Source organism: Etheostoma spectabile, chromosome 4 (assembly GCF_008692095.1).
Source record: "Etheostoma spectabile isolate EspeVRDwgs_2016 chromosome 4, UIUC_Espe_1.0, whole genome shotgun sequence".
NCBI classification, from domain to species: Eukaryota; Metazoa; Chordata; class Actinopteri; order Perciformes; family Percidae; genus Etheostoma; species Etheostoma spectabile.
Genome location: NC_045736.1, coordinates 13,978,299 through 14,002,513, shown reverse-complemented (window position 1 = coordinate 14,002,513; position 24,215 = coordinate 13,978,299). Strand labels below are relative to the sequence as shown.

General features: G+C 41.7%; 2 protein-coding genes across 3 annotated transcripts; both read left to right on the top strand.

Annotated features, from left to right (window-relative positions):
- Positions 1–1,196: 1,196 nt before the first annotated feature.
- Positions 1,197–13,005, top strand: atp6ap1la (ATPase H+ transporting accessory protein 1 like a). 2 transcript variants are annotated; one of them, XM_032513760.1, is made up of 8 exons: positions 1,197–1,404; positions 6,984–7,006; positions 7,895–7,977; positions 8,372–8,440; positions 9,067–9,221; positions 9,761–9,811; positions 10,612–10,849; positions 12,552–12,996. In XM_032513760.1, exons 1-8 carry the CDS (start codon positions 1,307–1,309, stop codon positions 12,801–12,803), a joined length of 969 nt encoding a protein of 322 aa, XP_032369651.1. In that variant the 5' UTR covers positions 1,197–1,306; the 3' UTR covers positions 12,804–12,996. The 2 variants fall into 2 exon arrangements, with proteins under 2 accessions (XP_032369651.1, XP_032369652.1); XM_032513761.1 differs by lacking the exon at positions 9,761–9,811 and having other exon boundaries at positions 12,552–13,005.
- A 1,051-nt stretch (positions 13,006–14,056) lies between these two features.
- pde12 (phosphodiesterase 12) lies at positions 14,057–23,227 on the top strand. The gene is made up of 8 exons (XM_032512988.1): positions 14,057–15,004; positions 16,256–16,683; positions 17,227–17,332; positions 18,200–18,344; positions 20,278–20,383; positions 20,462–20,584; positions 21,611–21,816; positions 22,747–23,227. The coding sequence occupies exons 1-8, from the start codon at positions 14,436–14,438 to the stop codon at positions 22,864–22,866; spliced, it is 1,803 nt and encodes a 600-aa protein (XP_032368879.1). The 5' UTR covers positions 14,057–14,435; the 3' UTR covers positions 22,867–23,227.
- The last annotated feature ends 988 nt before the right edge of the window (positions 23,228–24,215 follow it).

The window sequence follows — 24,215 nt, the reverse complement described above, 5'->3', positions numbered from 1 at the left end:
CAAAGGTAAAACTATCGTGTTTTTTTTGTAGGTAGCCTAGCCTATACATATTCATTATAAATAGGCTACAGAATAAACAATTGGAAAACTTGTGTTACCACACTGTGATATTTGGTAATTTCTAGAAACATCAGTGTAGAAGTAAAGGTTTTACTCCGGACTTTTCATATTTTTAACAAAATGTGAGACTTTTTCTTACATGCGATCTTACATGCAACTATAGATCTATCTTGTTCTATCTAAAATATTTCTTCAAGTTTTGTTTTAATGTTGTAGGTTACGTAAACATTTTATAGTTTTTTAAAGTGCTTGGATTATTTAATTCAATTCAATTGTATTATATTATTAATTCATAACAAGCGTTATCTCGAGACACTTTACAGATAGAGCAGGTCTAGACCACACTCTATAATTTACATACAAGGACCCAACAGGTCTAGTTGTTTTCTTCCAGAGCAAGCAACAGTGCGACAGTGGCGAGGAAAAACTTCATTTTAAGGAAGAAACCTGGGACAGACCCAGGCCCAGACCCAGGCCCAGACCCAGGCCCAGACCCAGACCCAGACCCAGACCCAGGCCCAGGCTCTTGGTAGGGTGTGTCTGACATGCGGTTGGGGTTAAAATGAAGAGTGGCAATAACAGTCACAGTAAAAGAAGAAAAAAAATAGCATTATTTACTGTGTTGTTATGTAAACCCGTCGCCTATGGATCTTTGATGTAATATACTATTGGCCTCATTGATATTTAAAAGTTAAAACAATCTGATGATATATTGGTGCTCAGTTCCTTCACACTGCCATTGGATCATGGCATTGGTGCACCGTGTGGGGGGGCCAGGCCCCCTAGGAAGTGCACCCGGTTTTGAAGCTAATGGCACATAAAGTAGTAGCCAAACATTATACAGCAACTCCCGGTGTGTCACGTGAGGACAACAACTCATGAAATCCATGTATTATTTTCCATGTCTGCAAATGTGTACATTCAAGGAAAATTCACTGGGCTGGACCGTTTGATAAATGTTTACCAAGTGTATTTTAAGCACTTTGTTTTGTCGGTGCACTCGTCATTGGGATGACCTTTATCTGCTGAAGTGAAGTGGGTTTTCCCTGAGCTGAATTGAAAATGTGGGAACAGCAGGGGCGGGGCCGAGGGGGCTCTCTCGACCCTGTCTGCCTCTGCTCCTACCCGATTGGCTGATTCATCAATCTGTCACAGGGCTTAAAGACGGTGGGCTGATTAAAGTAGATTACAACGGAGCGAGAGGGGGAGAGTGTGGTGCTGGCATCACACTCTGGTCACCACAGCAATGGCTTCACCATGGAAACACTGCGGCATTATCCTCCTCTCTCTCCTTCTCCTCCATCTGCAATCCTCCACTTGCCTCGACCGGCCAGCTGCTGCCAGGTAGGTGAAGACAAAGGGACACACAGACAAGGAGGACGTTTAACCTTGGTGCTTCTTACCCTCTATTGATTCTCTGATATTTGACACTTGACATGGTCAGCAGAGATTACTGATGGGTTTCTACTGCTGGAGCCCCACCAGATGGTCGCTGAATTAATTGTTTGTTACTTCGTTAAAGCTGCATCAGTGATTTTCTTATTTAGTCATTTGGGGGGCAGACGGACAGGCTGAAAACCCAACATCTGGCATGTTATCACCTAAAAAAGTAATTAGTGGTAAACTAGTCTATGTATCGATGTTTAATTTACGTGGTTTTTCAGATGCCACCGGAAATTCCACTGGATGTCCCTGATTTCACATGGATGTCTGTCACCTTCTGCTTTCTTTGTGTCTGCATTTTAAACTCTGGTTGATTTATGAGGACTATGGTTTAACTGATGGTAAATCCAGACAGCTAGCTGGACTATCTGTCCAGTCTCAGTATTCTGTTGCACGACTAAAACAACCTGTGATTGTACACGTGTTCCACCAAAACCAATTCCTTCAATTCCTTCCTGAGGCTATTTTGCAGAGGCTATGGTGCTCCGTCCATCGAGATGATTATGACTGGTTTAAAGAAATGCCAATAAAGCACTTCCTCTTCCTGGAATGTTGTGTGGACTAGCCAGACCCTCATCTGCAGGGCTGTGGAGGAAGGTCTGGAAATGCGAGATTCATTTAGTCCAATATTCACTCTCTTTTAGCTCTGTTTGAGCCTCTACCATCTTCTGAGAAAAAAAATATCTGGCTCTTGAGCTGCTGTTTTTCCATTTTCTTCACCTAGTTGTCTGCTGTTTGGTGCTGAGTGTATTAGATGAGGATGTTACGCCCTTGACAATATTCATAACTTTTCAGCAGAAGGCTTGGAGTAGTGTTGTTATCTCTGGGCTGAGGCTTCAGAACATGTTTCGGGAAGTCCCGTAAGTTTTCCGTGAAGCGCATATTGAGGCTTAATGACATCCGATTTTGATCACCACCTTCTTCTCAAGGCAATCCGTTTATTAAACAGTTATGTTATACAATCATTTCAGCAGAAAATACACATATATTGCAGGCGGATCTCATGAAATGGTGTATATATGACTAGCCAATTCATATGCCATTATTGGCATGTTATCAAGACGCATGCTCACTTTTTAGCATGTTTACGGACTCTGTTTGGCCTCCATTGACTTACAATAATTTGCAATAGTGTGTGAATTTACACCGGACCGAGTAGCATGAAAAGGCGAAAAGGGAGGATGGGTGGGGGGGTTGGATGGGTCAAACACAGGACTTTCACCCGGGAGACTCAACTGTTGGTTTCTTTTTTTTTCCTAAACCCAACCCTGTGTCCCGTGTCCTAAACTCAACCGTTGCTTTCTTCTTGTGATAACACGCCAAGTGGCGTGTGTGTGTTTACGTCCGCTGGACACAGCGTAGACATACACGCGGATAGCTCAAAATGCGTACAGATAACACGCCACTTGGTTTAAGAAAGTAGCCGTGTATGTTTACGCAAAGTCATGGTGACATGTTGTATATTGATACAACTGGATTACATAGCCATTTTTCTTTCTCTTTATTTGTAAGTCTTTACTGGTGCAAAACGCATGTACAGTGGTGTGAAAAAGTGTTTGCCCCCTTCCTCATTTCCTGTTCCTTTGCATGTTTGTCACACTTAAGTGTTTCGGAACATCAAACCAATTTAAACAATAGTCAAGGACAACACAAGTAAACACAAAATGCAATTTGTAAATGAAGGTGTTTATTATTAAAGGTGAAAAAAAATCCAAACCATCATGGCCCTGTGTGAAAAAGTGATTGCCCCCCTTGTTAAAACATACTATAACTGTGGTTGTCCCACCTGAGTTCAATTTCTCTAGCCACACCCAGGCCTGATTATTGCCACACCTGTTCACAATCAAGGCATCACTTAAATAGGAGCTGCTTGACACAGTAAGGTCCACCAGAAGATCACAAACATGCAAAGGAACAGGAAATGAGGAAGGGGGCAAACGCTTTTTCATACCACTGTATATCACGGATGGTTCAGATCATCTGTGCTATATCTGCCTGTTTTACGCCCTTTGACCAAAAGGTGGTATTGCGGACCAATTTGCTGCAAAGCTTCAATGCTTCATGTAGCTTCACCTCGCCATCGCTAGCTTGGAGTCACCCTACTCTTCAATGTCTCACTTGGCTCAGGCGGCCAATCGGTTAGAGCCAGTAAAGCTTGGTAAAACGTTTAGTGTAGTCAAACCCCAACAATTCATGCAGTGTTATTATATCACTTTTTACTGTAACTTATAAACAGTGTTGTGTACATGCTGACAAAGCTAGTAGCTGCTGTCATCTGCCGGCATCAAAACAGGAAGGAAGTGGTGAAGTATTACACCAGCTGAGCCGTACCATAGGGTGTTTGTTTGTTCCTAACAACACTTCTCTGCGTGATTGGCCCCAACGCCAAATTTGGTGCTCTTGTACTTCCTGCTTTGCTACTGTCATAATTGTAATTTCCCCACTGCGGCTCAATAAACAGTATTAAATTATTAAATTAAAGTATTAATAATTACAACAGGCAAGTAGAGGGCTCTGCAGCTTAACAATGAAAACATAAATATGAGTCGTAATTGCTGATCGTGGAAAAGACTTATGAGTTGGTGAGAAGTCTCTATGAGCTTGTCATTAAACTAGAGCTAAAAGGAGAGTGAATACTGTTCTTAATCAAATGGATACAAACCAGGATCCCAGTCGTCCCAGTCGTCCCAGTCGTCCCAGTCGTCCCTGTTGTCCCAGTTATCCCAGTCGTCCCAGTTATCCCAGTCGTCCCAGTCGTCCCTGTCGTCCCAGTTATCCTAGTCGTCCCAGTTATCCCAGTCGTCCCAGTCGTCCCAGTTCCCAGTCGTCCCAGTTATCCCAGTCGTCCCAGTTACGTCCCAGTCGTCCCAGTCGTCCCAGTCGTCCCAGTCGTCCCAGTCGTCCCAGTTATCCAAGTCGTCCCAGTTGTCCCAGTTATCTCAGTTATGTGATCGCACATGGGACTTTCATGCAGGGGTTTGTGTCCTGTTGCAAACCCCAAGTTAACGTTCCAGTTTTTTATTGACCATGACCTTTCCCAAACCTTGAGTAAGTGTTTAGTTGCCTCACCCTAACCATGCCTAAACCATTTCCTTATCATGATTTTTCCCAAACCTGAAGCGCATCGTAGTAGCAGATTTTGTATAAAGCAACAGTTGTATGAAAAAAAATCTCATTGAACAAAACCCAAACGGGATGATGATGTCGATCTGTGTCTGCTGTTCGTGGTGGGTCATTTTTCTCCAGTGTGCAGCTGCTAATGGTAAAGAAGGGAGAAGCTGCGAAATCTCCTTTTGGCTGAGAGCCATGCACCTCATCCTTATGACGTGTGTGTGTGTCTGTGTGTGTGTGTGTGTGTGTGTGTGTGGTGTGTGCGCGTGTGTGTGTGTGTGCGTGTGCGATTATGTAATTATTGCAATCCCACAATCCACAGTCCTGTCCTCTTAAACCAGAGACGCGTATCCATTTTTTTTTTCATTGAGTTGGGAGGAGGATTTGACAACTCTATGCCTCTTGTTTTAAACAAAGCACAATTATAATACAATTAATATGTACTGAAAAAAAAAGCATCCAATGCATAATAAGCTAGGCCTGCAGTAATGTGTGGGCAGCCTAAAGCCTTTATACCGTTTAGTGCATAGAATACTAAGCTATTAAAATATTTCTTGGTAGGATTTTATGAATCATGTTTTAATGATAAACCTATAATCCTCAGGATTAACTGTGCATGGCTACCTTACATAGTAGTAGTTTATATGTATGTATGTGTACATACTGTACATACACACTACCGGTCAAAAGTGTTTGGAGTCACTTACACATTTCCATTGCACTCCATTTTAGACAGAATACCAGCTGAGATCAGTTGCATTGTTGTTGTTTTTTTAACCTGGGCAGCAGTTTCCAGATTCTTCACTGTGTTCTCCAATGTTTTTGTATTTAGTTTTTAAAAATGATCTCAGATTAGTGAACAAAATGAGCCTTTGGAACAATGGACGAATGATTAATTATGGGCAATTCTAATGGGCAATGTAGATATTGCATGAAAGATCAGCCACCCACTCAGATCAGCTGGTATTCTATACGTACACGTATATATAAAATTAAAATGACAGATAAATGATTGTAAGTAATTCAAAGAAGAAATTACCATGTTCAAAAAAGAGTAGGAAGACGTTTTTGGTCCTACCCCCTTTCTCTATTTTATCCTTTAGTTAAATAGAAAACAATGCTATGCTTCACTTATTAATACATCTTTATATAGACGTACACTATAAATCTATGTACCTACAGCTCACATAAACACATGCATACACATAGACACAGATGCATACATACACACTTACACTTTACTTTCTTTTTTTTGTACCTACAGGCCAGTTAGCCCATCACCATTATTTTCACAAATAGTCTGATTTATATTTATTTATTATAAGTTGTATTCATGTTAAGACATTTTAATATGTTTAATTTTTTAACTTTAAAAAATTGATCATTAATGGGTCGGCTTCTAGCTCACCCAGTAGGAGCTTTCCTCTCTCTCCCCCTTTCATCCCCCTATCCACTGTCACTAGAATAAAGGGAAAAGCCCCACAAAAATAATATTAAAAAGCACTATAATTTGGTGGCCCCCCTGCATTGACTCTGAGGACCCCCTTGGGGTCCTGAACCCCTGTTGAAGATCTCTACTGTGGAGAAATAACTGGATTTGAATTGAACTTTAACTACAGACAGTTGATGTACTGGAGCTCTATTCTTGGCGTCGCCTCTGCACATGCTCACTGCTCGCATGAATGTGCTTTTTTTTTTTTTTTTTTTATAAAAAGCAATCAGATTATGCTGTTTTGGTGTTAAACTGAGTGTATTATAAAATCTGTGCTCCATTGTTTTTCATACTACAACGGTCTCTCTCTCTGTAATGTGGGTCAGGGAACGGATCTGTTATCTTAAACACTAATCAGCCGGGTGAACGTCTGGGTCACTGGGGAGGCAAAGCCTCACAGCTTCATCTCCCTCTCTCTGCTTTTAACCTTCATAATTGATTTTTGTTGAGGGTGATTTAACATACCGTCATTATGCTACTTTACATTTTCTCTCATTTGACTGATAGTTCTCTCAACTCTGTCTAAACACGCACTTGTTAGTGGTTTGGCTTTTATGACAAACCTTCCTGTTTTATCTAATGTTATAACTTTTGTTTTGGTTTCTTAACTGCGGTTGATTTGTTATTGGACATTTAATCCTAATCCAACAGTCACTGGTCATTGGTTTTCATATTTGACTTGTTACAGTAACAATTTATTTGAAGACCAATCTTTGATCTGAATTAGACATCTCATCCACCATGTTTCTCGTCACATACTGTCAAATGATGATGAGTCAGTATTAAATCTGGATTGTGTGATTGTAAATGTAACTTGAAAAAAAGAGGAATTTATATTCATGTTATTTATTGATCCTCCTGCTTCTTCTGTTCACAGTGTTGCTGTCTCTCCAGTCCATGGTAAGATCTATCTGTCTATCTGTCTGTCTATCTTCTATCTGTCTATCTGTCTGTCTGTCTGTCTGTCTGTCTGTCTGTCTGTCTGTCTGTCTGTCTCTCCTACTTACTTTTTTGACTTGTAGCTCTTCCCATAAACCCCTCTGATTGTTGTTACCCAACCTCAAAGTTGGCATATAATAGGTTTGTATGACAATTATTTAATCATTTTTTTGTAGCAAGCTCATAGAAAACCACCCAAACCGAAACAACAGTGTAAAGAACCTAAGAACAGTCTTGTTTCACAGTATTCTTTCAGTACTGTGATCAACAAGCATACACTTGCCCAACTGCTAAATTAATCTTTATTTTAGAAATAGCTTCAAGCCATGTACAGTAAGTAGATGCAGCAGCCTGATGGAGCAAGGCAGCAGCCAGCAGACACAATGACATTGACCACATGCATATCAGCAGGAGATTAATAAAAACAAATCCCCTGCAACAAAATGCATGAACGTATCAAGGATTTTGTTTTTCACTAAACCTAATTGTGCATTGTGCTAGTGCAACCCTGAAAACCTGTATACTGTACGTACAGTATGTTACTTGCTGTTACTATTAACAGTAACTGGTTTCTCAGGTGGTGTGGACACACTGATGGTTAAGCATGGTTGGCATAGGCCAAATAAATGGCTGCTCTCTCTGAGCCGTTAGAAGGCTCCTCAAAAAACTACTAATGTAAGGTGCAACCTTGTGTGGGGGACTATAAAAACAAGTGTTTGTTGTAGTTTTTGCGACCGTGCATTTTGCCTTCATGTGTATGTTTTTAGAGACGTTACTTTACCTTTAAATCATATATTGTAAAACCCATATGTGACTTATTTTACTTATTTATTTTAATTGTCTTTCCAGATGAAGAGGTTGCACAGAGTGATGGAGGGATGTGGATGGAGGAGGGTTTGATGTCTGCAGACCAACCATTTAGACGACAGCAGGTAAACTCTGGTGAAGAACTGTGGTGGTTAAATACAACATTTAAAATCTGGCATTCAAAATTGTAAGTGTCACTGTGTCAAAGAGTTTACGTAATTTAGTTTCACTGCTGATGAAAAACTTTAGATTTCCATTCTGTTCAAGAAAAGAAAAAGTAATAAAAGGAAAGAAGCACACATGTTATGAGGAGTAATAACCCCATGTTGCCTTCTTGTATTATATACAAATAAGATCTGAATGGAAACAGCAGCTCTCTGTCAGTCAGGTTTTGGAAATCAGTCAGGAGTTTCTCATCAACACTCATGTGTATTAACATGTAATAACATTAGCTTCTCAAAACCAAACGTGGAAATTTCATTTTTCTCACTTTGTTTCTGTCTCTGGCCTCCTCTCCAGTCTCCACATGTGACACAGAGGAAGTTACTTCAGGTGCCAGGAGCTGCAGTTCCCTTCCCTCCCCTCAAGGTGGCGTTGTCTCCAGACGATTACTACTGTAACAATGCACACACACACACACACACACACACACACACAACCACTACCACCATCATCATCATCATATAGAACAGCTGGTGTATAATCTAAATTTGAAAAAATCTAATTTACGTATTTCCATCGCCCTTTCTCTTTTATATATATACCTGCTGATTATTCCATTTAACACTTGCTTTTGCCATGAAATTAATAGGTAATTATTTAACTAATGCAAACCTGAGTTTGGTATTGGCAATCATGTATTGAATGTCTTTAGTTTTCCCTGCTTCCAATCTTCCTTGTGTTAAGCTTGGCTAAATAAATGTCCTGGACACAGATACTACACTAGGTTTTACTGAATAGGATTTCACAATCTCTCACAACATGGCTTTAAAGTGTGTGAACACCCCTCTTTGGACAAATGGAAATGTTGCTCCAACAATAAGATTATTATAATCTGTAGCTATACTTTATGGTAACAACGGGAGTATAGTGGATATGTAGGACTATACATAACACATACAAATAGCTCTTAAAAAGAACATCTCATATGTGATATCTCCTTCTACCAGATGTTAATGTCAATGTCCAATAATACTCTTGTCTCTGTCCACCAGGTGTTGTCCAATGGGGAGCCGTGCGTCCTCTTCCAGGCCAGGAAGCTGTCTCTCCGCTATGAGAAGCAGAAGCAGTTGGATCTGACGGAGAGAGCCTTTTCTCCTCAGAAACCCGTCGACACCAGCCAGTCTGTCTGCCGCCACGACAAGGCCACGTATGTACACCTGTCTGTCTGAGGGACCCGTCTGTCCACCTGTCCGCCTGATGTGGGATACACAAAGCTTTAAAAGCAACAGAAAACATGTGTGATTTAGTTGCAGTTTTTTTTCTGATGTGACATAATTTATTTTATTTTACCTTTATTTTACCAGGGGAAAAAAATCCCATTGAGATTACAATCTCTTTTACAAGGGAGCCCCGGCCGAGAAGGTAGAACATAGAGGATGTTTAATGGAAGGAACATCTCGAGAAAACGATATCTCTCCATCTCAGACAGAAGGTCATTAAACAATAAACATAAACTTGTTCCAATCGATGAAATGTCCGACAGCAAGATTATAGTCCGATTTAGATATAACAAGATTAATGCAGTATGTCCAGTAAATTACGTTAAAAGACATTTGTTCAAGGAAGGATGTTAATAAAAAGATTTTTGTTTGTTTGACCAGGTCACAAGAAGGTAACAAGAGCCCACAACTTAAGGTTTTTTGTGACTTAAGTCTGTCTGTCTGTCTGTCTGTCTGTCTTCTCCAGAATGGTTATGAGGTTTGGAGATGTGGAGGATTTGAGAGGTCTGTCCATCAGGTCAGTGATACCATCTGTTTGCTAGTCATGCCTTAAAATAGGCTACAACTTTATGTAATGACCATCCTTCCTCACGTTTACATTAGAAGGTGCCCTGTGCAGTTCACATTAGGTGTTCATCACCAAAACATATTTTGTGTATCCTTGAGGTCTTACAAATCTGTTGAATGCATTTCCTCAAATAATAATCATAATAACTAATTTGCAAAGCCGATTTTTCTTTTGTAACATTTTGAAACCTGCATTGTTCACATCCATGTTCGCGGTCTTCTTCATTCCTGCCTTTGTTTTGTCCATTTCTTGGGTCTTCACCACCTCCGTTTAATGTAGAACAGAATACATCAACACATAGCGAGGTATATAATAATTAGTGGTCTGGGTGGTGTTATAGTACAGGGGTTCCCAAAACTTTCAGCCCACGACCCCCAAAGTAACGATGCAAGTGACTTGCGACCCCCCCACTATAACCGTATATAAACATTGCTCGCGACCGAGCACGCACTATAGGCGTGAAAATCAAAAGAGCTGTTCCCTTTTTAGTTATTTGCTTGGTTTTATTTTAAATTTAGCCACTAGTTTTATCATGTGTTAAAATCATGGCTGACATCTGCTCTTTCTAATCACTTTTAAATTTTTACTTTATTTCTGGAAATCAACTTGCGACCCCCCCCCCCCCTCCTCTGGCTAGCGACCCCCCCCTGTGGGTCCCGACCCCCACTTTGGGAATCACTGTTATAGCACACCTGAAAAGTAAAATGTAAAGTTTGGACTGACGGTGTCTCTGGTCCCTCTGGTGTCAGACTGCAGCTGTCCAACACGTTCCTAGAGTCTTCGGGTCAGTGGTGGTTCTCAGTGGACAGCGTCTCTCTGCTCTACAACTCCTCTGAAGAGGCCGTGTTCAACGCCAGCGACGTGTACGCCCCGGCCTCCTCCTCCTACCACTGCGACCACGTCAGCAGCCTGCAGCGCTACAGCGCCCTGCTGCTGCCCAGCACCGACCCCGCCCGCCGCTGGAGCATCACCTTCACCAACTTCCAGGTACCTGTCCATTTACCAGATAGTTAGTCTTGCATTTGCCAGACCATAGATACATTCTGGGATATGAAATACATGCTCCGGGTTGTTTGCGAGTCTTTAAACCAGTGGTTCCCAAACTTTTTCCGCTCAAGACCCAAAAGAGAAATTTGGTGTCTCCCCCCGGGACCCAAATTTACAAAAATACCCCATGAATCATTGTAACGTCTACATTTTTAAACTGTGGACAAAAGACGGAACAAACCACGAATTTAAATGTATATGAAGTATATTTCTTCCATTATAAAAGTAAACAAAAACAGAAAAGGGGTCTATTCTCCTTTCTGTGTCTCACCCCCTTTCTCAACTCATGTTCTTATCCCCTCCTAGGATGAGAGGAGAGAGAGAGAGAGAGAGAGAGAGAACCCACAGCATCTGAGCTGAACAGCCCAGTGTAGCATAAAAGAAGCTCATTCACATAAGATTGATTTAGTCTGCCATTGGCCATAACGTCTCACCCATTTTGGGTCCCAACCCTAAGTTTGGGAAACATTGCTTTAAACCAATCACACTCGTCTTGGATGGCGCAATTTTAGGACTGAGCGATGGTGGCTCTGCAAAATAGTCTCGGTACAGAACTTGTTTTGGTGGAACATTTGCACCCCGCAAAAGAAAAAGCCACATAAAATATTAAGTGAAGTTAACTGTTGACACAATACAGTAACGTGGGCTATTTAAATTCGCTGGTTGCATGGTTAAACCTCATTTGCTCTTACCAGTGTATCGCCTTGTGGACTTAGTCTACACCAATCCCCACCAATCGGTCCCAAAACGTCTCAGTTAGAGAGTAATTGCCATAAACAAATTTTAACACCATTCTCTGAAAAATAACCAAGCCGGGCCCGCCTTATTGCAAAATCCAATTTTCTTTACAATTTGCCATTTTCAGCGTGTAGCGTGCTAGCTCTAGGTTGTTGTTTCCATGACCCCAGCTGACTCACTATCTAATATTCAAAAGAATCAGCAGCTCGATGAATGACGTCTGCAGAAACCATCCTCTTCCATTAGGGCCGTGCAATGAATTAAAATGTAATCGTCATCATGATTGCGGCTCCCAGTGGTCACAAAAACAGAATAGTTGAGGAAAACAAGTATTTAGCTCAATAGTAAACTCTTATTTTCTCTTGTGTTCTGAATGGAAAAAAAAGTTTTATTAGGAAAAGTATTAAGGCAAATATCACAGTTGTAGGTGTTTTGTTTTTTTTTTTTTTTTACTGTAGATTTATTTAACTTTTTTGCTTGTTTTTGTTTTTTTAGTTCAATAATTGCAACACCTTTCCAGAAGTCAACGAGTAATCGTATTAAACTATTGTCATTTTACGAAAACTCACAAAAATGTGCACGCTTGCAGCTTTAATTAAAACATGTTAACGTCAGTGTCAAATGCTTTCAATCAATTAATTGGGAAATTATTTTTTTTTGTGTACACAACTTGTTGCTGCCACCCTCGAGTGGTTAGTGAAGGTTCAAACAAAACTGACGAATGCTTTGATAGTTTTTTTTTGTTCATTAATTTGCAAGAAATTGGTCATTTATTGAACAACATTTGACACTGACCAAAAAAAAAAATCAATTTCATTGGCCTACATTTTTTTTTTTTTTTTTTTTTTGGGAAGCGTCACATTATGAATTTTCTCTTCTAAATGTCTCTCATGTCCCTCTTCAGATTCAGGCGTTCAACGTCACCGCTGGCGGGTTTTCCCCCGCGAGCGTCTGCTCCACCTTCCTGACGCCAGCCATCCTGATGGGCCTCATCACGTCCCTCATCCTGCTGCTGGTCCTGGCCTACGCCCTGCACATGGTCATCCACCTGAAACACATCGAGCACGATGACGAGCACAAGGCCGACGTCTACTTCCCACAAAGCCCCGAACACTGCTGTGTGGAAAACGACGACTCCGAGAAGAATATTCTGTAATAAAGCCGAGAAGATAACTAGGCCTCGAGACTGTGAACGCATACACTTCTGAAAGAGACTCAGCTGATTTGATGTTGACAACTGGCAACAAACCTCTGGTGTGACGGTATGATTTCAGCTTAGCATTCGATTTTTTTTTTAAATATGCTATTTCTAATGTTTATGTTTTTATTTGCCTATTAGTGGGTTTCTGCTTTTGTCTTTATAACAAATTTAATAAAAATATAAATAAAAAAAAAAGCATCTTTTTATTTTGCTCTTTTTCCCCCTCTATGTTTGAAGTGTTTGGTCATTTTCCTTTCAGGATTTTTTTATGTATTTTTTGTCACGGAACATAAAACGTTACACTATATCGTAGACTTGTTGTTGGATGTATAGTTTTTGAGTGAAACATCAATTCTGCGCCACCCTCTTTGAGGTCGTTGCTGACGCTAGCTGTTGGACTCCCGGGCTAGTAGTCCCCATCATCTGCCCGCTTGTTTTAGGCTGCATGATTGTGCACTTGAGACTGAAACAGGCTAAAGCGTCATTTCCACCGGGGGACATGTCCCTCCCACTTTCAAATCTGTTTGAGATTATCTTATTTATGAGTCTCGGTGATCAGCGTCTATTTTTAACAATAAAGAAAGTAAGACATCTTTTTGTTATGCGTAGTTTAGTACTATGTATTCTGGAAGAATTTATCATTACAGTCAACTTCGTTATTTTCTAGATTTTGTATCATCATAGTCCCTAACCTTATATGGAAATGCAGGAAATGGGATTTGAATAGAAATATCTCTCTCTCTCTCACACACACACACACACACACACCACACACACACACACCACACACACACACACACCACGAACAGAACTACACTAAATGCAAACATCGACAGTGCCAACCACCAATACACACAAATGACATGCTACTTCTAATTTTTATTCAATTGCAACTTTGTTTATTTTTGTGTGTTATTTTATGCTTGTTGAACCATTGTGCTGTGCTGCGTTTGTTCTGTACATTTGAACGTTTTGAACCTGTATGTAATGAAGCCTATTTAATATGTAGAGTTCATTTGCAAAAAACAGGTACCTTTGTTTTGATTTTTATATGCAATTGGAGGAATATTAATCATTTGAAGAATGCAGTTGATCTGTTTTTGAAAATGAACTTCTCATCAGTTTGGGTCTACATGTCACAATGGCGACTGGTGTAATTCCCATTATGTCCGCTGGGGGGCAGTGTTACATGTCGAGGCGTTCAATCTGCCATTATGTAAAGAAGAAGAAGACGTTCAACTGTACTTCAGGGGAAATATGACAGACCGCTACCAACTTTTGTGGAAATAAAAAAACACGTTGTTTAAAGCTGCGGTTTTAGTTCTGAAGCCCGTGTGTTGTTTAGTTTTTAATCCGCTGGAGGGTGGATTAAACTCCATCTGGCCTGTTTTCTCTTCGGCCTAGCTTTGCTGGTTAGCATACTGGCTAACTGGTGTAGCTAGCTGCTAGCAGTTCCACATGGGGCAGGAAGGAAAGGACGGTCAGGCTGTTGACAGTTGGTTTAATGTTAGTGTAGTTTAGCCATAAGCGGTTTATCGGTTATATTTGGTTTAACCCTGCCGTCCTCTTTCTGCTGTCGGGGACTTCATGTTTAACCTCCTCTCCGCTGCGCTCCCGCTGCTCCCCCGCCGCCTGCTCGTCTCCTCACCCGGGACTCTGACCGCAGCCTGCCGCCGCCTCTGCAGGATGGAGCCCGCCGTGGTGAGGTGCCTCCCGGGGGAGCCCAAGCTCACCATCTCTTTCTGCCTGGACGGCAGCCACAAGCACATGCTGCGGGACCAGGACGAGACGCTGGGCAAGGTCCTAGTCCGGATCTCCAATGGCATCGCCAAGGGCCAAGGAAAGGCGAAGAAGTCGAAGAAGAACAAGGGACAGAAGCCGGGTGAGACCCCGGAGCAGGTGATTGTGAAGCTGTTCAACGAGGGGCAAGAAGTGGCCGAGACGGTCCTGAACTCGGAGGCGTGGCAGGACGGGGCCGTGCTGCACGTGGGAGGCTGTAAATACGCGATCCAGAGGAACGCACCCACTCTCACCACCGCGGAGCTCCCGGTGTCCCTGCTGGCCGGGTTCCCCGTCTGCCCCAATCTGGAGGTCGAGTTTGGCAACCTCCAAGACTGCGAGTTCACGTGGTATAAGGAAAATGCCCCATTCACTAGGTAATTATTAGGGGTGGGAATCTGGGAATCACCGCCTCCATCACGGTACTTATGCCACGATACGATGTTAGTGCGATTTTAAACACATTGCAATATTCTGCAATCTATTTCAATTTATAGCCTTTTTTCCAACTTCTATTTTTTCCCAATTTCACATCTGTTTTTATCTAAAAGATACTTTTCTGTTTGTTCATCTCACTTCATTTTTATTGCTGCAAATTGGGGTCGTCAAGCTGACAAACTGACCAACACTAATATAATAAAAGATCGATACTTGACGCATGTGTATCGAGACAGTATTGCCACTGAAAATACTGCAATACTATGCTGTATCGATTCCCCCCCCCACACTTAATAATTATAATAAAAAATAGGTGTTATTGACACTTAGTGCTACATAGTTTGTGTAGTAGGGATGCACGATTCAGAAAATGTCATAATTTTATTCCATATTGATTTTCGATTCAAAACGATTCTCAATTAAAAACAATTCACAATATGCCAATGTAGTTACTTAAAAAATGAATCAATTTTTGGAATTATATGAATCAATTTTGAATCTGTAGAGCTTGAATCACAATATAAATCTGGAGGGTTTTTTTTGCACATCCCTTTTGTGCAGTGTAATGCAATCAATTACAACAGACTTGCAATAAATCACATTTGTGTAGAACAATTTTAATTTTGGTTGCTGGAGTGGTGTCTTGACTGCAATGCACGGCCGATAAATTATCCGTGATGATACAGTGCCGATATACTGTAGGTAACAAGAAACCGCAGAACAGAAACACTCAAAATGTGTTATTGAATATTTTTGGACTGTTAATCGACCAAAATAAATCTGAAGAAGAGCCTGACTGATGGACTGTATATAGTTACATAAAGACTAACTGTATGGCTGCTATTATAAAAAAGAAATGCTAGTACACAAACACTACATATTTTGGGTAATCTAGAAACAGGATCTCCGTACATATTTGTACACCAGAGAGCGCTGAAATTCATTTGTACATTGTAAAATATCCTGCTGAGCACATATTTTGTTCACATTTCTTTAATAATATTAAATTTAAGGGATCCCTATTGAAAACAGTTGTTTACTTTGATGATGAAGTTCATTTTTAGGAGTCAGTTTGACCAAGAGACAAAGTGTCCCCAGAGGTGGGAACTGGGCTGAAGAAAAGAAAAGAAAACAAAAGCTTCTGCACCTTTTTATATTGTTTTTCTTTTTCTTTCTCGTTGTTCTACTAGCCCTGAAGCTGCTAGTGAGGTTCCAGGCAAGGACAGCGGTTGGACAGAGGTAGGGTGCGGGAGAGTCCATGTCCCGTCCAATCAGGACATCGGCTACAGGCTCAAACTGCGCTGCACGCCTAAAGACGGGGGACGCAGTGGCGTGGCCAAGGAGCTGGTCTCTGTGGGAGCCGTGGAGGCCGGACCAGGCGTGTGCACGTTCGACAACCGACATGCGTACACTGTCAAAGAGGCGGAGTGGCCCGCCGTGAGGGTGGTGTCGTACAACATCCTCGCCGATGTCTACGCCCAGACGGAACTGTCCAAGACGGTGCTTTACCCGTACTGCGCCCCCTACGCCCTGCAGCTGGACTACAGGCAGAACCTGATCAAGAAGGAGCTGGCCGGGTACAACGCTGACATCGTGTGTCTGCAGGAGGTTGACAAAGGTAAGTAATGCAGAAACAGTTTCTTTCCTTTTGATGTTGCCTTTCTTTAAATTATGTTCTTTTAATGATTAATTTCTTATGCTGCACTGTAACTTTTATTCTTGTGTTTTATGTGTCTTAATGTTCTTATTTGTAATTCACATGTTTTATCTGTTTTTATTTTTTAACTGATTTTGTGTAAAGCACTTTGAATTGCCCTGTTGCTAAAATGTGCTATACAAATAAAGCTGCCTTTCCTTGCCTTGCCTTACTTAAAAAGTTACGGTTACACTTTACTTGAAGGTATCGACATAAGAGTGTCATGACACTGTTGTGAAAACATTATACCCAAGTCATAAAGGTTTATGCCATAACGCTTCTTTTAGTGAATGTCATTTGGTTTCATCATGACAAGATAGGGTTCATGTGTCATGACTATGTCATGTCACTCTTATGTAGATACCTTCAAGTGTTACTAAATTTACTCTCTACATTTTCTGCATAGAACCATCACCTGGTGGATAAGTGCTTTCTGACTTTCCTCATGTTCTCTGGACTCTTCAGCGGTGTTCGGAGACAGTCTGACTCCAGCTCTGGACGCCTTCGGCCTGGACGGCGTTTTCAGGATCAAAGACAAGCAGCATGAAGGACTCGCCACTTTCTACCGCAGGTCAGGTCCACCAGCAGCCAGACGCTGAAGAAAATGGCTTCTGTGTTTTTTCCGTGTTGTCTCTACACTGAGAGTTTGATTGAGCTGCCTTTCTTAGATCTTAATAGCGTTCTACAAATGATGCACATGGGTCTTTATGTCATGGGTAGGACTGGGATTCAATACCTAAGCCATTAGGACATGTGATTTCTAGTGCCGCAAGGAAAGCTTTTTCCAATAGTTAACTTTGCTGAATGGGGACTGGCAACATGTACACTGTCTTTTAAATTAAAAATTAATGAATAGCATTTTTTATTATTATTTCACAGTAGGCCTGCACGATTAAGGGAAAAATGAATCACGTTTTTTAAGCTTAGAATGGATACCATGATTGTCTGCAATGATTTGTTTCCGTGTAATGTTTATTGTACACATGGACCATGACAACACAAAACAGATTGGCAACACCAAAAATAGATTTCTTTTGGCACCTATAGCACATTGCGCATCACCACAAGCCTGTAAACAAAGAGGCTTCAATGAATTACAGAAAATAAAGTACATAATGGCCATTTAAGTACAGTAGGCTACCTAAAATAGTAACGTATAACACATTGAACTAAATATGGCCCTGACACAGGCTCTATCTGAACTCCTTGAACCTGTCTTTACATAATTAAAACTACACTGTTGAGTTAGAGTTGACTTTATAAATTAAATCGAGAGCATGCGTGACTCAAGATCGCAATTTTATAACGATTTTTCGTGCAGGTCTATTTCACAGCTCGATGTATTTTGTAAATACAGTATTTAGTTGATACAATATTCAACCTGTCCAATCCAAGATAAAGTTGTTTTAAAAAATGACATCATTTTGTCCTTTTTTAGGTCAAAGTTTCAGCTGCTAAGCCGTCGTGACATCGTGCTGAACGAGGCGTTGACCTCTGACCCCATCCATGCTACGCTGCTGCAGAAGGTTTCTGCCAACGGCGCTTTGAAGGACAAAGTACTGCAGAGGTCCACCACCCTGCAGGTACTGCTGTGTACCAGCTGTATTCACTGGGAATAACTCGGAAGAGGAGTCACGACTCGTGGAATTGTTGCCTTTTAGTCTTTCAGCTTTAACTCGACAGTAGGGAATTGTGTAGGGGATTTTTTCCCTTCTATTTTCTGACATTTATTCAGGTTTTTTTCGGTGAGGGGGGGGGGGACTACGCATGGCTGGAAGCATGATCGGTCCGTGCGCAGTAAAGGCGATTCTGTGTTGAAATCTATACATTTGTCTGTGATAAAAATGTATATCATGCTTGTATAATTAAAAACCCAACTAACAAAACTGGTTAAAAAAAGTAATATTAAAGCAACACCAAAGGGGCATTTTTCGGCCATTATTTTCACAGGACAACTGAAGACATGAAAAGGAGAGAGAGGGAATGACACGCAGCTAAGGGCAGCAGGTCGGAGTCAAACCCGCGGCCGCTGTGTCGAGAAGTAAACCTCTTTATATGTGTGCATGCTCGACCAACTGAGCTAACCCAGCCACCAAAGATTCTCTTGTACATTAAAATAATGTTTCCAAAATCGTTTCAGCGGTTCTTCAACTCGTAACAGGGTGAACGGCACTCCTGCATTCGCTTTGCGGCTCTCTATCAACTATAACCGCACTGTGCAGGTTTACCAGATCAGGTAGCGCATCTGTAGTTCGAATGAGACAGCGGTAAAGGACAATTCTGCTTCCAACCTATAGGTGCGTTGGTGTTGCTTTAATATTTAAAGGTCCCATGACATGATGCTCTTTGGATGCTTTTATATACCTTAGACCTTAGTGGTCCCCTAATACTGTATCTGAAGTCTCTTTTATATAGACCTTAGTGGTCCCCTAATACTGTATCTGAAGTCTCTTTTATAGAGACCTTAGTGGTCCCCTAATACTGTATCTGAAGTCTCTTTTATATAGACCTTAGTGGTCCCCTAATACTGTATCTGAAGTTCTCTTTTATAAGACCTTAGTGGTCCCCTAATACTGTATCTGAAGTCTCTTTTATATAGACCTTAGTGGTCCCCTAATACTGTATCTGAAGTCTCTTTTATATAGACCTTAGTGGTCCCCTAATACTGTATCTGAAGTCTTTTATATAGACCTTAGTGGTCCCCTAATACTGTATCTGAAGTCTCTTTTTATAGACCTTAGTGGTCCCCTAATACTGTATCTGAAGTCTCTTTTATATAGACCTTAGTGGTCCCCTAATACTGTATCTGAAGTCTCTTTTATATAGACCTAGTGGTCCCCTAATACTGTATCTGAAGTCTCTTTATATAGACCTTAGTGGTCCCCTAATACTGTATCTGAAGTCTCTTTATATAGACCTTAGTGGTCCCTAATACTGTATCTGAAGTCTCTTTTATATAGACCTTAGTGGCCCCTAATACTGTATCTGAAGTCTCTTTTATATAGACCTTAGTGGTCCCCTAATACTGTATCTGAAGTCTCTTTTATATAGACCTTAGTGGTCCCTAATACTGTATCTGAAGTCTCTTTTATATAGACCTTAGTGGTCCCTAATACTGTATCTGAAGTCTCTTTTATATAGACCTTAGTGGTCCCTAATACTGTATCTGAATCTCTTTATATAGACCTTAGTGGTCCCCTAATACTGTATCTGAAGTCTCTTTTATATAGACCTTAGTGGTCTCCTAATACTGTATCTGAAGTCTCTTTTATATAGACATTAGTGGTCCCTAATACTGTATCTGAAGTCTCTTTTCCAAAATTCTCTGGACGGGCAAAGCAGAGAAAGGGGAATTCCTCGATGCAGGAAAAACCTTATTGATAAGATATTTACTTTTCTTTTAAATTGTGAGAAAAAAAGACAGAATAACCACAAAAAACAATGGTTTACCACGGGGCCCCTTGGTGACTTTTTTGGAAAGTGGTTGTGCCACTTGGGTCCTGGGTTTTTTCTCAGGTCGTGGCTCGAGGACCGATAAACCGGGGAGGAAGGTTGGTGGCCAAAACTCACCTTTCTTGGACCCAAAAGGGAAACCATCCTTCCTCTGTGCGAACACACCTGAGTCACTGATGATGATTTGCACCCTTAATCTACACGAGCACAAATTTCTAAAAGCTGAATTCATTTTTCCTTTTTAAAGGGGGGAACGTGCGGTTGGTCCAGATGGGCGTGGCTCTGCAGCACCTGCGTCATGTGATCAGCGAGGTGGCACCTGACGCCCCTCTGGTCTTTTGTGGTGACTTTAACTCCACCCCCAACTCAGGTAACGCCACACTGAAAGGCCACAGCAGAACCAGTCTCTGCCAGTTTACACTTTGTCTTTTATTAACTTCAGTTGAAGCTCGTATGACAGATTAAAAAAAAAAAATAACAATATTAAAAATACTCCTAAATTTGCCTCATTTGCACAGTTACCAGCTGTTATGCCTGCCTAAGTTTTTCAGATATTTACAAATTGGGACTATGTCAGAAATCAAATACCTACCTATGTGCATAACTAGCTATTATTGGAGCAACAAGCTCCTTATCTTTTGTTATAAGTTTTGGAATGAGGAGATTAGGCCTGCACAATTACTTGTAAAAAAAATCGCGATCTCAATTCACCCCGATTTAATTTTTAAATAACTTTGAATATTTTTTATAAATTCAATTCAATTTTATTTATAGTATCAATTCATAACAAGAGTTATCTCAAGACCCTTTACAGATAGAGTGGGTCTAGACCACACTCCAGAATTTACAAGGACCCAACAGTTCTAGTGGTTTCCTCCAGAGCAAGCAACAGTGCGACAGTGGCGAGGAAAAACTTCCTTTTAGGCAGAAACCTGGGACAGACCCAGGCTCTTGGTAGGCGGTGTCTGACGGGCCGGTTGGGGTTAGAATGAAGAGTGGCAATAACAAAAATAGAAAAAATTAGTAGTTTGTAGCAGTTCTTTGTAGTAGTTCATGGCATAGCAGGACGCTGTGCGGCATTACAAGGCACAGCAGGACGTAGCAGGACGTAGCAGGGCACCGCAGTGTAGCAGTTGAACATGGCATCACAGAACGTGTAGCGGGACCATGGCGACAGCTGCTACCCTGATTTCGGAGCCTCTCTGATCCAAGGGAACATGCTGGGGAAAAAAGAACATAAGGACTCCGGGGAATGACTCCCCAATTTAAGAAAAAGAAACCCTTGACCGGTTCCGATACGAGCTCCAGCAGACTCCTCCGTCCCCCTCTTGTTAAAGTACAGCCTCGATGCCTCTTACGGTTGTTTATCGCTCTCTCGCCCTCGTCTGGCGTGCAGGCGTGTTCCAGCTGCTCAGTGAGGCGGGGGTTCCCCTGCAGCACGCAGACTGGAGCAGCTCTGGGCCGGAGGAGTCCTGCAGCATGGAGCTGCTCTCCGCCTTCCCCCCCCTGCTGAGCGCCTGCAGCCAGCCCGCCTACACCAACTACGTGGGAGGCTTTCACGGCTGCCTGGACTACATCTTCATACAGCCGGACAGCATGCAGGTACCAATACACACACAATGGGGTACTAATGGGGATGGAACGACACACACACACAACTCACGATTCCTCCCCGGGACTATTTCTCGGGAGCTTAGCGCCGCCCAAGATGGTTGTGATCAGTTTAAAGAAATGCAAACAACCAAAAGGTTATTTTTTTCCTTCTATCCCAGAATGTACAGTGGCTAGAATAAGTTTATACACCCAAACTAAAGTTGACTAAAAAGAGGAATTAAAAAAACATCTTTTGGAAATTGATCTTAATGCTTTAATTAACAAAAATTAGGGAAAATCCGACCTTTTAAGGACACCAATTTTTTTGTGAATGAATAATGTTTCATAAATAAATAAATGTTCTTCCTTAAAATACAGGGGGCATACGTATACACACTCCTATGGTAAATTCCCATTTTATTTTTAAAGGCCAGTTATTTCATGGATCAGGATACTATGCATCCTGATAAAGTTCCCTAACCCCCATCATCACACACCCTTCACCATACCTAGAGACTGGCATGGTGTTATTTCACCTATCCTAACAGCTGGTGTGATTTGCATTGAGAGATGATCTTATGGAAAGTTAGCCATGCCTATCTCTATGCATGGTGAAGGGTATGTGATGATGGGGGGGGGTGTTTTAATTCCAAAGGCCAAGGGAACTTTATCAGTATATTATAGTATCCTGATCCATTAAATAACGGGCCTTTAATAATAAAAATGTGCCTGCCTTTTCAGAAGTGGTTGACCTGTCTGCCCTTTTTTATGTAAAGCACTGAACTGTGATTTTTTTTTTTTTTTCCGTGTTGAGCACTTTATAAATACACAATATTTTACATACTTACGTTGTGTGTGTGTGTGTGTGTGTGGGTGTGTGTGTGGGTGTGTGTGTCTCTGTCTGTCTGTCTGTGTGTGTGTGTGTGTGTGTGTGTGCAGGTGGAGCAGGTGATTCCTCTGCCCAACCACCAGGAGGTCACCACCTACGAGGCTCTGCCCAGCGTCGCTCACCCCTCCGACCACATCGCCCTGATCTGTGACCTGCGCTGGGACCCCTGACCTCTGACCCCTGACCCCTGACCTGCCTCCAAAACGCCACCGGTGAACTGGGCCGTCTGTATCTCCTCCAATCACATTCTGTCTTTGGATTTCTTTACGCTCGAATGTGAGCATGTACACGTGTTCCTGCAGGTCTACTGGAGATCGATGAAAGAAATCCGAAACATGGACCAGCAGAGAAATAATCTCACGCCAGAGAACGGTGTCACACTACAATATAACTGAAACGTGGTGGTTGAGTTCATATTTTATTATTTTTTACAGTGCAATACTGACACTGATATTCAGTGTTGTGGTCGTTAATGCAAAAAGAAATGAACTGATCGATGCTTGTTATTTTGCTTAAAGTGCTCATATTATGCTGTTTGGCTTTTATCCCTTTATCGTGTTATGTCTTTTTTTTGCACGTTATAGGTTTACAAAGTGAAAAAGTCCAATGCCCCCCCCACAGGGACGTACCATCTCCAACAGAAAACACTGTTCACAAACGGCTCCAAATAGCTCTGTTGTAGTCCGGTCTTTACTTCAGAGACAAACGTACGTCACTTTGTAACACACGTTATAATGCTAGCCTAGCTGCTAGCATAGCACGTCCTCATACTCTGCTTCTGACTGGCTAGTAGTCCTTACCTAGGTACTGTCAGGGCCCTCATACTCTGCTTCTGACTGGCTAGTAGTCCTTACCTAGGTACTGTCAGGACCCTCATACTCTGCTCTGACTGGCTAGTAGTCCTTACCTAGGTACTGTCAGGACCCTCATACTCTGCTTCTGACTGGCTAGTAGTCCTTACCTAGGTACTGTCAGGACCCTCATACTCTGCTCCTGACTGGCTAGTAGTCCTTACCTAGGTACTGTCAGGACCCTCATACTCTGCTTCTGACTGGCTAGTAGTCCTTACCTAGGTACTGTCAGGACCCTCATACTCTGCTTCTGACTGGCTAGTAGTCCTTACCTAGGTACTGTCAGGACCCTCATACTCTGCTCCTGACTGGCTAGTAGTCCTTACCTAGGTACTGTCAGGACCCTCATACTCTGCTTCTGACTGGCTAGTAGTCCTTACCTAGGTACTGTCAGACCCTCATACTCTGCTCTGACTGGCTAGTAGTCCTTACCTAGGTACTGTGCATGTGCAACGCCTCACTCTGTAGCTAAAACAGAGAACTCAACAAAAACATGTGAAAAATATGGTGTTTTTTTTTTATTAAACAGCAAACCTATTCTGATATGACCTCTAAATGCAATTATGAACCTGGAAATGAGCTTAAAATGAGCACTTTAAAAGGAATTCATCATTCGGGTGGTACTCCAGACAGAAAACTAAGCTGCGCAACGTCCTCGTATCAGGTTG